The 12,802-nt window shown below is 37.2% G+C and overlaps 1 protein-coding gene across 1 annotated transcript in view; it reads right to left on the bottom strand.

The window, feature by feature from the left end:
• The window catches only part of LOC144369945 (contactin-associated protein-like 3), a 149,389-nt gene that overhangs the window by 61,788 nt on the left and 74,799 nt on the right, over nucleotides 1–12,802 (bottom strand). Inside the window, 2 exon segments of the mRNA XM_078030418.1 lie at nucleotides 256–429; nucleotides 9,500–9,641. Coding sequence (XP_077886544.1) covers nucleotides 256–429; nucleotides 9,500–9,641 — 316 coding nt within the window.

Genomic DNA, 12,802 nt, shown 5'->3' with positions numbered 1-12,802 from the left:
GGGCCATTTTTAATTAAAATTCCTAAGGTATACATACGCCTTTTTATAAAATGCTATCATTCGAAAAACACAGTTTATACAACTAAAAATGAAGGTTTTGAATCCTCACTGTAATATGACTATTTTATTCCCTGCAGAAAGATAGTAGATAAAAAGAGAGAATAAGAGAATGAAATTCACTTTTCCCCCATATGTCTGCCTTTTTTTCCTTTTAGCTTTGGAGGCACCTGCTGAGATGACCCAGGAGGCCCCTACCTGTCGGTGATGCTGCAGGCATCTATCTGAAGATCGCTGAAACTCCCCAGTGCCCCCTGCTGTACTGAGATGGGATCCACCACTGTGCCACCAATGGAGATGAGCCTCAGGCACCCCTGAAACCCTCCCAGAGGACTTGCACATCCAGAGCCTGAGCTGTTGTCGGGACAGCCAGGACACAGAGACAAAGACAGGAGGAAATCCACAACGTCACCAAGCTAGTCCACAGCATTTATTCTGAGGACTGCAGCTTCCCTGTTTATGGATTCTTGAAGAATGAATTTTGATAGGAGGTGACACATTACATCACTCACTAGATAGGTGAGAAGGACACAAGTCAGAGTTGATCAAATGTTGGATAATACCTGGAATTCAGAAGTTTAAAAAGTTGGGGGGGGGATTAAGATTTTAAATTCATGACAAGGAATTATTGCACATCAAAAAGAAGAGATGTTTGACGTTTAAAATTTCATCGAAGAAGAAATAATAAATTTTGGCATCATGTAGCATTAGTAAGAGAAATTAAAATGAAGGTGAAATTAAAATAAGTCAAGTCATAGCCCGTATTTCATGTAAGAGCCTCTGTATTTGTGAAGTGTGGAAAATGCTACTTAAAAATATAGTTGGATGCTCCTATGTATCTAAACATGTTTAATATCTACCCTGGAGGTGTTTTTGTGTGTCAGAATGTGTGTGCATTTGAGAATATTTTAAAACTAGTTTTATTTGACTGAACAGAAATATTTAGATTGGCTTTTATACTAACAGTATTTAGTGCTTTAGTCACATATATAACCAAAGACTACATTCTAGTGTTAACAACTTAGTACAAAAAGAAAAAGGAGACATCTCACTTCTAGGGCACATAATGACAAATAAAAGAACAGTATAGGCTGTTCCATGAGGGAACAGAAATTAAACAGACACTTGATCATTTCCAATATAATAAGTTAAATGTTAAAAGTCTCATCACACCCATCAACTAACGTACAAATGGTGATGCTTATGATATAATTTACCTTGACCGTGTGGGCTTTGTGGAAGAGAAATACTTACATTGATAAGTATGAGCAAGACCACAACTTTGATTTGAATTAGGCAATATTACCCACACATAAATTCAAACATGTAGAAAATTAGTGATCTGAACTCTCCCACCATCTGCTGAGCTACAGTACATAACTTGATAATGGAACTTAGATTCATGTGTTGCCAGATTAAGAGAAGGAATAAAAGTGCACACTACTATTAAAGAAAGGAAAGCATTACAAAGGGACTTGTTGCAGAATCAAATTACAAGGCATTTATCTAAAACAAGAGTCTGCAAATGTTTTCTGTAGGAGGCCAGGTAGTAATGCTTAAGGTTCTGAGGAGCACAATATGATCTCTATCAAATATTCTCCTTGCTTTTTCTTTTCCTTAACAACATTTTAAACATATGAAAAAAATCTTTGCTTTGGCCTATATAATAAGTCATGGGTCTTAGATGATCTAATTCTGATTCAGTAAATATTTTAACTTGTGAATATGAAATGGGTGCCTCATTTCTTAACAGCATAATGTCAAACAAATCATAAATCAAATTAATAATTTTGGCTGTGTTTCATGAGATTTTAGCTTTTGAAATTTTTTATTATTTGCCCTATTTAAAAAAAAACTTGTTTGTGTTGATTGCACAGCATTATTCTTTTCAAGCTTATGGAATCTAATTTCTTTATTTTTTCCATCATTTAAATATTAGGTATTGCCAGGTGCATGCCTATAATTCCAGCAGCCTGAGAGGCTGAGGCAGGAGGATGATGAGTTCAAATCCAGCCTCAGCAACTCAGCAAGGCCTGAAGCCACTCAGTGAAACCCTGTCTCTAAATAAAACACACACACAAAAAAAGGGGTGGGGATGTGGCTTAATGTTTCAATCTCTAGTACCTTCCCCGAAAAAAAGTAAATGCCATAGCTCTATGGGTTCTAGATTGATCTGTAACTTGGAATTTATTTCTTTATTTTACCAGTGTTACCAAAGGTACATTTATTTTCTAGCTTTTTATCATGGATTATTTAACATCTGTGCATTACTCAAGAACTATAATTCAAATAAAACCTCAAAGTGTCAAACTTAATTCAACAATTGCTTGAAAAAAATAATTAAAGAATGATTACAGAACATAGGTGGTTTTCATTCATCTGTCTTTGACTTTATGTTATCAATCACTTGTACAATTTCAAAGAACAGGCAATGAAGATTCTTTTTATTGGAATCAAGGAATTAATTCAATCAATGAATGGAATGAAATAAAATCCTCTTAAAGCTTGAAATGCACAATGTTTGAGAAGAATCTGAAGTTGGGCACTGGAGTGCATACTTGTAATCCCAGTAACTTGGGAAACTGAGGCAGGAGAATCACAAGTTCAAGGCCAGCCTCAGCAACTTAGAGACCCTGTCTCAAAAATACAAAATAAAAGAGACTGGGGATGTAGCTTAGGTGGTAGGTGGGAGAACACTCCTGGGCTCAATATTCAGTAGCAGTAGTAGTAGTAGTAGTAGTAGTAGTAGTAGTAGTAGTAGTAGTAGTAGTAATAGGATCATGTGGTCTTCAATGTATTAAACTGGGTAATGAACATTAGCTGGACCAGAGGCTGTTTCTATGTTAAGAAATGATCTATTTCTAATTCATGTGCATCAATTCAACTTAACCACTTTACAATGTAAAAATGGATAAATCCATTGTTTTCCAAGGTTTACATTCAAATGGGTAAATTCAGTTAAATAGGCATGCATAGAGAAAATTCAAAATTTACTAAAAAAAACCAGACAAGCTCAAGAATATTTGTAAAAGTAATTTTTATATAATTTTATAAAAAGATAAAAGCAGAGAGGACAATTGTCTAACAATAGTCAAATTGAAGAGCAGAGGTAATAAATAAGATAGGTATATTCATGTAATGGGATAGGTACATTCTTTTGAAAAATATTAAATATTTTCTAAATATTTTTGTAATGATCTTGGTAAAAATAAATACTATTATGACATAAATAAAAGTAACAAGCATGTATTACATTAGCACATATATATTTATAGAAATGTGCTCTTGAATGCCTGAGCATTATTCTAACTCACAGGCAGAATGTTAAACTGTAAGTGGTGATACAATATTCACTGTTTGACAAATAATCTCCTGTAGTTAATTTTATTTGATATCATAAAGAGTTTGGATGGCATTTTCCCTCCTACCTGTCAGAGCTTCATAAACCCTTACTTTTAAAGTGATCTTCTTGGCTTTATTGACTATTTGCAAAATAATTTGCCCCTTAGGGTTGTTATAAAATCTATCACATGAAGCAACATCCTAAAGCAACTTTGATCAGATGTGCACTCGTCAGAATGGAGGGAAGAGAACACCCAGAGCTTCACAGGTGGACAGCATCCTGCACTCCCACTGAAGGTGCTCACAGGATGGTCCACGTTGGAACTATGGGATGCATGATGTGTGGGCTTGCAGTCAATTTTAAGGATGAATTTTCCTTTCATATTGCATTCTCTCCATCAAAACAACTCAAGGAAGAAAGTGGCAAGATGTGAAGCTGTCCTGATGTCATCAGCAGCCGGATCACTGATTGGCAAGTACCTCTTACTATTGGCAATTTGAATGACATGAGGACCTTCCATGTGAACATCCCCAAGATGAAGATTTATCACACCTTCCTTAGCCTCCCTTCTCTGAGCTCCCTCTCCAAGGCTGTGATGTTTTCTCCCTGCACTCAAAGAGCCGGCAGATATTCTGCTTAGGAAAGGCTGCCATGTTCCTTGATTTAGTAAAATGTTTCCCTTTTTATTCCTTGGCAATAAAGGAAAGTTGCAATCACTGGTAAAGTTAAACTATTAGTCACTTTGGACAAAACATGCTTTTCATTTATCAGATGAAAGAAATACCTAAGATATTCTAGAGAAGCCAAGGCTCTGGGAAGCATATGTACCATGCAATAAAACAGGAAAAAAAAATAAGTACTCATGATCATTTATCATGTGACTGTCCTATGGAGCAGCATGATGAAGGGAAGCTCCATAAATGGTGGCCTGTTTAAAATTGTCCCCACACATGACCCTTTAATGAAGCTTATCTGGTAGACATGCATTTCAGTTCATAATTCCCAATCTCTTTTCATCATCCCCATTAAAAACAAAGTAAACCAGCATGGTGACTGTAGTTAATATTGCTGTGTTATTCACTGGGAAGTTGATGAGAACAGATTTTAAGTGTCCTTAGTCCTCTTCCCACACACAAGTGGTAACTGTGAGTGGTGGGATGGATGTGTTAATTAATCTGACAATGGTAATCCATACATGATATATATTTATATTATGTGTACCTTACACACACACACACACACTTGTGTGTGTGTGTATAATTTTTGCTAAATATTTTTAAAAAGAATTTAAAAGTCAAGGGGCTCCTGGCAGAGTGACAGCAGCAGCGTACTGAGGCCTGAATCGGACCTCCGTAGGTCAGCTGCACAGTAGTGTGCTGGGGCCCAGGTGGAAGCAGCAAGAATCTCTAGCTTTGCAGGTGGATCATCCAATGCTCCATCTCCACATGGTGTCTCTCTGGATGTTCTCCCTCTGTGTTTCTCTGTGTTCTCATTTCCCTTTTTTATTTTGGCTCTAGGGATGGAACCCAGGGCCACTTAACCACTGAACTATGTCCCCAGCCCTTTTTATCTTTTATTTTATTTTAAGTTGCTTAGGGCCTCATTAAATCTCTGAGGCTGGCCTCAAACATGCAATCCTCCTGCTTCAACCTCCCAAATTGCTGGACTATAGATGTGTACCACTCTGCCTGGCTATCCCCCCTGCTTTTTAAAAATAAGGACACCTATCATATTAGATTGGAGGTCATTTTAATGACCTCATTTGTTTAAATTTAAGTTTTTAAAAATCAATTGTACTTTTTCTTGTTATGTAAATTTGTTCATATCTATGAACTTCAATATGACATTTCAATTCATGTATACACTGGGTGATGAATGATCAACTCAGGATAAATAGCATGTCCATAACCATAAATTTTTATCATTTCTTCTGGATGAGTACATTTAAAATCTCCTCTCTATTTTGAGATATGCAATGCACCTGTTGACTATGCTCATCCTTGCCCCCAGGCTCCAGTCACTATTATTCTACTCTCAACTTCTATGAGATCTGCTGTTTTAGATTCACAAGAAAGTGAGATCATGCAGTGTTTGTCTTTCTGTGCCTTGCTTATTTAACATAATGTGCTCCAGGTTCATCCATGCCATGGGAAATACCAGATTTCACGATTTTTTGCACCTGAGCATCATTCCATTGTGTTTATATACCATTTTTTAAAAAATCATTTATCTGCGGATGGACAACTGGGTGGATTCCAGATCCTGGCTGTTGGGAACAGTGTGTGACACCCTTGTGAGTGCAGGTGTCTCTGACACACAGTTGGCATTTCCTTTGGCTATAAGCCCAGGAGCTGGGTCATAGGTAGCTCCGGTTCTAGCCTCTTGAGGAACGGCCACACTGTCTTCCCTACTGGCTGTGCTAATTTACATTCCCACCAACAGAGCATGACTTGCTCCACCCTCACTAGGGAAGACCTATTTCCAGATACTGTCATAGTCTGAGCTCCCTGTGAATCTGAGGGAGGGACAAGCCAACCCATCTCATTACCTCTGAAGAAAATAGGATTTTACCTGTGCACATGCCCACTTGGGTTGTGGTTGCTGCATATCTATTTCAAACGGTTATTGACACTTCCTATATGTTTGGATCAAAGGTTCAGCCTCACCATTTCTAACACTTTGTCTGCTCTATGGCTCATGCTCATGTTCTTATGTTAGCTCTGAGGACACCCATCATTTAAATAAAACAGAACAAAACCATTGTTCTGACATTTTAACTTTCTGTTGAAAGACTGAGGAGTTGTAGGAATGAGATCCAGTTTCCTTACTGGTCAGCAGGGGACTCTTGAATCCTTCTGGCTGTCTGTTTTCCTAGTCACATTGCTGGACCCATCTTCTAAACCAGCAACAGCACAGACATCTATTTCTAATCTGCCTAACTCTTCTGTCACACTTCCCTTGGGCTTCTCTGCCACCAACCAGAGTCAAATCCCCAAGTGCTCTTAAGATTCCATTGAGCCTGCCTGGAGAATACAGGGCAATGTGCCCATGTCAAGGTCTGTAACCTCAATTACATCTGAAAAGTCTTTTCCACCATGTAACACGTTCATGGCTTCCAGGGATAAGGGCAGCTCTGGGGGGAGCTTTGCCCACCCAAGATGTTCACACATTCCTTCATGAAATGCCGTTGGCTTTCATGTAGTTGTCTATTGAGACACATCAAATCTTTCTGAAGGAAATGGGAACGGGTATGAACACACGTTCTCAGAAAGTGTCCCATTTCACATTTCCTATTGTCTGTTTGGTGGATTCTCTCTGGACCTTTTTCATCTGGGCTAACAGTTGTGCAAACAAAGCCACTTGGATCACAATTCTGTCATCTGCTCTCATTATACAGATTTTTGTCCTCATCTTCACAGAGTATCCTTGAACAGTTTGTTGTTCATCTGCACTTGGTTGGAAATTTTTTTTATTAGAGATAATTATTTGACAATATCAAATCTTTTGAGAGCAGACGTAAAGGGTATCTTGTAATTCATACTTGGAAATCCAAAATTTAGCCTCATCCTCAACATGCAAAACTCCTCAGATGGCTAACAATCTTGGACCACCATTCCTAAAGCGAACTGAGTATGGTCCCAAAGTTTGGCATGTGTAGCAGCATTTTCTATTTATTTATTTAGAGGGCTCCTTATATTATCATCCATTCAAGATCAATCAAGATGCTAATTCCTTGATGTCTTGAAACTGAAACTCCTTTTGTTTACCCAGAGAAGTGGAGCATCTAACTATAGATACATATGTACAACTGTTAAGAGGTAAATTGAGGAAAAGTAAAATGCGAAGTGTTTTATTTGAGCTAAGAGCAATTCTCGAGTGAGGCAGCTATAAAAGGGAGTTGATTCTGCCATGAGGGTGGAATGGGAAGGCTTTGTCCTCAAACATGGAAGTGAGCATCTGCTTTCTGTACACACACACACACACACACACACACACACACACACACACACGCACACCTATTGTTTGGTTATACAACTGCCTATTTGGTATACCGTGCTGGAAAATACCTGTGAACATAAGTTTGTTGGTGGCTTCTGATCTATTAACATCAGTTTTGAATTTTTGAAAGACAGGCATTTACAAGAAATAAACCAAGTTAAATTTTGCCTTATGTTTGCAAATCAAACACGGTTAAGGTCACTTATGAAGCCTAACTAGCTTTGTTTGCTCAGGGATTTTTCTAGGTTATTTCAATTTACTGTAACAGTATAAATATACACTCTGTGGCACAAAACAGCTTAGTGAAGTCTTTGAATATATGTGGTTATTTGTTTGAAAATGTACAAGTTCAATGTGAAACACACACACACACACACACACACAGATGGATCAGAAGGCAATTCTGGAATGTATGCAAAAGAGTTTTTCTACTAGGTCTATATTCCTGAGTACATATGATTCTTCATTTTGTAGGAAAGGAGGGATGGGTGATGGGTGGGGTATAGCTCAGTGGTAGGATGCTCACCTAATATGAACAAGCCTTGGGGTTTGATCCCCAGAACCTCAAAATTAAAAAGGGAAAGAAAAAGAAAGGAGGGTGATATAGTTCTGTGAAGCACTCCAGTGAGAACCACACATGGTTGCATTAGTTAAGTGGCCCTGGGTGTTGGGGTATCCACTAACTGTATGGTGAGAAGTGCGTCCACATTTCCCTAGAATCTCCTCCTGGGTTGAAAGCTCTCTTACTCCAGAATGAGTTTTCTTTCCCATAGTTTCTTTTCCCATAGGTGGTGTCACTGTGACATGGGGACAGTCCTGCCATGCGTGGGTATCTGTGCTCCTTTGTGTGGCTCCCTCACCTGTTTCTCTTCCCTTGGCGTTCCGGGTATACTAGCCTAATCTGGAAGGCACATCACATCTCACGGAAGCATCTAGAATCCATGATATTGCTTTTAGTGTTTCTTGTAATAAAAAAAAAAACATTTTATAAAAAAGCAAACTTTCCTTCCGAATAATAGATCTGTACTGTCCATCAGATGCCTAAATCAGTTCAGATGGCGACACCTAACACCACCAACTGAGGCTATTTAACGTCCCACAGTTCTGGAGAGGGGCAAGTACAAGATGAGTGCGATTGGAGACGTGGTGTGCAGAGGGCCTGCTTTCTGGTTCACAGGTGGCCACCCTCCTGATGAGTCCTCACAGAGCCGAAAGAGGGCTAGAGAAGTTTCTGGGTCCTTTTATGAGGGATCCCAATCCCATTCTTGAGGTTCCATCCTTATGACTTAATTATCCTCCCAAAGTTAAGATTTTACCATATGGATTTAGGGAGGATATAAATATCTGGCCCTTTGCACCAATTGCACTATGGCTACATTTAGTATACTTGTGTCCTATTTATTCATTTTTATTTATTATTTCTAATGTTCAAAAAATTCTTTACACTATATTTTATGCTTCCTATTACTCCCTTCATATTAAAAAATATCTATTTATCCATTTATAAACTCAGCTGTAAAAATGATGAGTTGAAGTATATGTATCATAAGATTTTAAGTAAGCCAATGACTTTGGTCAATATGATTTATTTGATTTTTTAATATTTATTTTTATAGTTGTAGTTGGACACAATACCTTTATTTTATTTATTTATTTTTATGTGGTGCTGAGGATAGAAACCAGGGCCTTGCACATGCTAGCTGAGCGCTCTACCACTGAGCCACACCCCAGCCTGATTTATTTGATTTTTAAAAGCTGTTAGAAGTCTAAAATCATCTGTTGTAGAGAATTCGCTTATGACATTTGCTGTCTGAAAAAATTCCACTTGTTTCCAGTTTAATGTGTGTAGCTAGCATGTATTTTCTTTTAACATTATGTGAAATTATGAGGTCATTGAAACAGTAAGTAAAATTACTGGAAGGATTGATTTTTGTATCAGTAAGATTAAAAAATTAAACTTTTTAGATATGTTATAGAAGGAGAGAGATCATTTCTTAATATGAACTGATTTAAATTGACAAGAGACCCTGGATGTAGGCAGGGCAGTAAAGATAAAGATGGTTCCACTGTTCCCTGTAGTTGACCTGCCTTCACTTACCTCCAAAATAATAAGTGTTGCTGGAATCCATCAGCCCCTTCACCAGCGGCTGGAGAGCCATGTCACTGTCCACCACCACACTCAGGTGGTTCCATTTGGCAGACAGGGACACAGAGTGCCATTGCCTGTCATTGAGCCCAGCACCTGGAGGGAAGGTCGGTGAAAGGCAATGATGAATTATAAACTTTGTAAACACTTGAAAACAATTTTTCAGACCACTGAATCAGTCCAGCGAGAGCAGTATTTACATGTTGATATATCACAGGCAAAAGGAAAAATTAGCCACCTTTCTTTAATGAAAGAATTTCATTTATTTTGACCAGAGCACACAGGTGAAAAATATTACTCCTTCTAAGGAGTCACTTAATAAATTCTGATAATGTGCTTAAAGTAGCACCTTGAATTTAATGATCAGACATACATGCCCAAAGTCTTTACCCATGGGATTCAAAATGCAGTTTATAAGGTTTAGTCTTCAAAGGGAATATTTACTTGCTTCACTAAATCTAATAAAAATAAATATTCTCAAAGAATCAGGAGATAGTTGTTGAAATTAAGTCAATAATAATTGTAGCCAGGTGTGGTGGCACATGCCTACAATCCCAGTGACTCAGGAGGCTGAGGCAGGAGAATCACAAGTTCAAGACCAGTTTTAGCAACCTAGCAAGGCTGTAAGCAACTTAGTGAGAACCTGTCTCAAAATAAAAAAATAAAAATAAAAATAAAAGGATTGGGGATGTGGCTCAGTGGTGGTTTGATGGCCCTAAATTTAATCGCTGGTACAAAAAAAAAAGAAAAGAAAAGAAAAGAAAGAAAAGAAAAGAAAAACTGTAAAAGTCTTGAATGGGAAAAAAGGTCATTAAGCACCCACTATAGTGCATCCATCAAGGTCAACCTGCTTTCACTGTTTGAGGGACTTCAGAATAGTTGAGCAAAACTGGTGGCAATGCAAAATGATTTTTGTCCACAGAAATGCAAATTATTGTGCCTGTGAGATACAATAATTAGTTATTGATGAAGTTGTGTCTCTTTGTAAACTCATTTTGTCATTCCTTGTCAACCAGTATGCATGGTACTTGAAACTCTCCTTTGAACTGATTGGTTCATCTTACTGGTTTCCTTGTAACTAATGAGCTAAATAAAATCTTTTTAAATTTATTTTTACTTTTAGTCGTCAATGGACATTTTATTTTACTTATTTATATGTAATGCTGAGAATCGAACCCAGTGCCTCACACAAGCTAGGGAAGCACTCAACTACTGAGCCACAACCCCAGCTAAAATCTTTAACATATGTCCCTGTGTTCTCTGAATGAGAGCATTACAAATGCAGACATAATTGTACCTTCTTTTATTTAATATTTGATTTAAAATGCTTAGGAAGTCACTAGAGGTATACCTTACATGTAAGTACACTATTTTTATATATTTACATTTATATCTGTATTATTATATCATATTATTTTGAAATAATATGATAGCATGATAAATTCTTTGATTACAACTTTAAGCACTAAGTATTTATAATCACTAGAGGTAGTCTATTATTTTCTTTCATTAAGTAATATGTCAAAGATATGTGCCAATAAATGGATTAAAAGTGAAATTAGCCTATTATGTGAATACTTCATTGGTGTTTCAAAATTAGGCAAAAATCTTAAGGAGTCAAATGTATTAACCTCTAGGTTATTAGGAATTTTTGTAATACATTTAACATTTTATATGATGATCTTAGGAAGCCTGCTAATTATTAAAATGGGTCTTGCTCATTTTATTTCCTTGCCACAAATACTTTTTTTTAAAAAAAGTTAATATATTATTAGCATTTCAAATGTAGTGTGGTTCTTATATTTTAAAGATTAACGTTAATATTCCAGTTTTCCCTTTTAACCTTCAGTGATATGTGAAGCAGAAACAGAAATACTAAGAGTAATAAGGAAAAACTGTACTTTGAAACACACCAGATGACTAATGTCCTCAATGTAAACACAGGCCCTGTCTAAACACAATCTCTGGATTCCTTTGATACTGTGCATCTCTGTGCCTTTTACCTTCTTTGAGTTCCTTTGCTACTGTTAAAACCATAGAAAAGTCAAATTAAGTGAAAGATGGTTGTCCCCAGACATGCAAATGAATTTGGTGGAAACCCAACTGACCTCCATCCTCCTCCCCCCTAGTCCCACCCCAGGAAACAGACTAGTTTTATATTATACATAAATTCATTGTCACTTTCTGCTTACATTATCGGTCACCCTCTGAATTATCCTTTGAATTTGTTGTAACATCTGGTTCCCTCACTAACTAATGAGTTAAATAAAATCCTTTACATGTTCTTTTTATAACTATGTAAAATTCTGATAGTGCCCTCTCTAAAAATATCTTTTGAAAAATGAAAGTAAACTTGGTGTATTTTTTTTAAGTTTATCATTTATCCTGCAAATAATTTCTTTTTTACTGTTAGGTTATAATTGGTCTTTGACCATAATTTATATCCAAGGAAATCATACACAGAATTTATGAACATTTTAATGAGAAATCTTAAATTAATGAAGTAATGTTCTACAACAGAGATGCTTTTTTAAATGTGTTTGCATGTGAAGATGATCTCTTGTCAACAACTAAATTGGAAGCACAATGTCACTCTCCCAAATCCATCAGCTAAAGTGGTGGGTGTGTGGGTGTGATGTAAGGACTTTGATTGTATTTAATTCTTGTTAGAGTGCAAACCAGAACTGGAGAAAATGCTTGCTCAGCACTTTGCCACATCTAGGAAACATGCAACATGTTAGCAATAATGTCTAACTACTGAAGGAAAAAATCTGAACAGACTTTGAAATGCACCAAAGAGGTGGCTGGGAATCTTTTCAATAAAAGAATTAAGCTGATTTTATAACTCTCTATCTTCGACTAGGTATTTTTCAACCGTGTTGGGACAGAAACTGACCTGTGGAGAACAGAGAGCAATGCATGTGAGATCTATTCAGAGACACATAAGCAGTTCAAGGAAGGAACACAGGGCTTTGCTGTCCTTTGGACACTGACCAGTTTTGCTAGATTTGCACTTATGTGCAATTTCATTTCAGGATTCCTTTTTCTGACTATACATGTGAAGCATTTGGAGTTCTTTTTTGAACTGGCTTTCCTGGTGTAAAACACAAATCACTGGCCACAGTGGCGCATGCCTGTAATCCCGATGGCTGGGGAGGCTGAGGCAGGAGGATCGCAAGTTCAAAGCCAGCCTCAGCAACACACAAACAAAAACTTCCTTAATGCCAAAGACTTTCACTTGCGCTCCCTTTTCTTAG

The sequence above is a fragment of the Ictidomys tridecemlineatus genome, chromosome 13 (genome assembly GCF_052094955.1).
Source record: "Ictidomys tridecemlineatus isolate mIctTri1 chromosome 13, mIctTri1.hap1, whole genome shotgun sequence".
NCBI lineage: Eukaryota > Metazoa > Chordata > Mammalia > Rodentia > Sciuridae > Ictidomys > Ictidomys tridecemlineatus.
The sequence above is the reverse complement of the archived record's forward strand: the minus strand, read 5'-3'. Positions and strand labels throughout refer to the sequence as shown.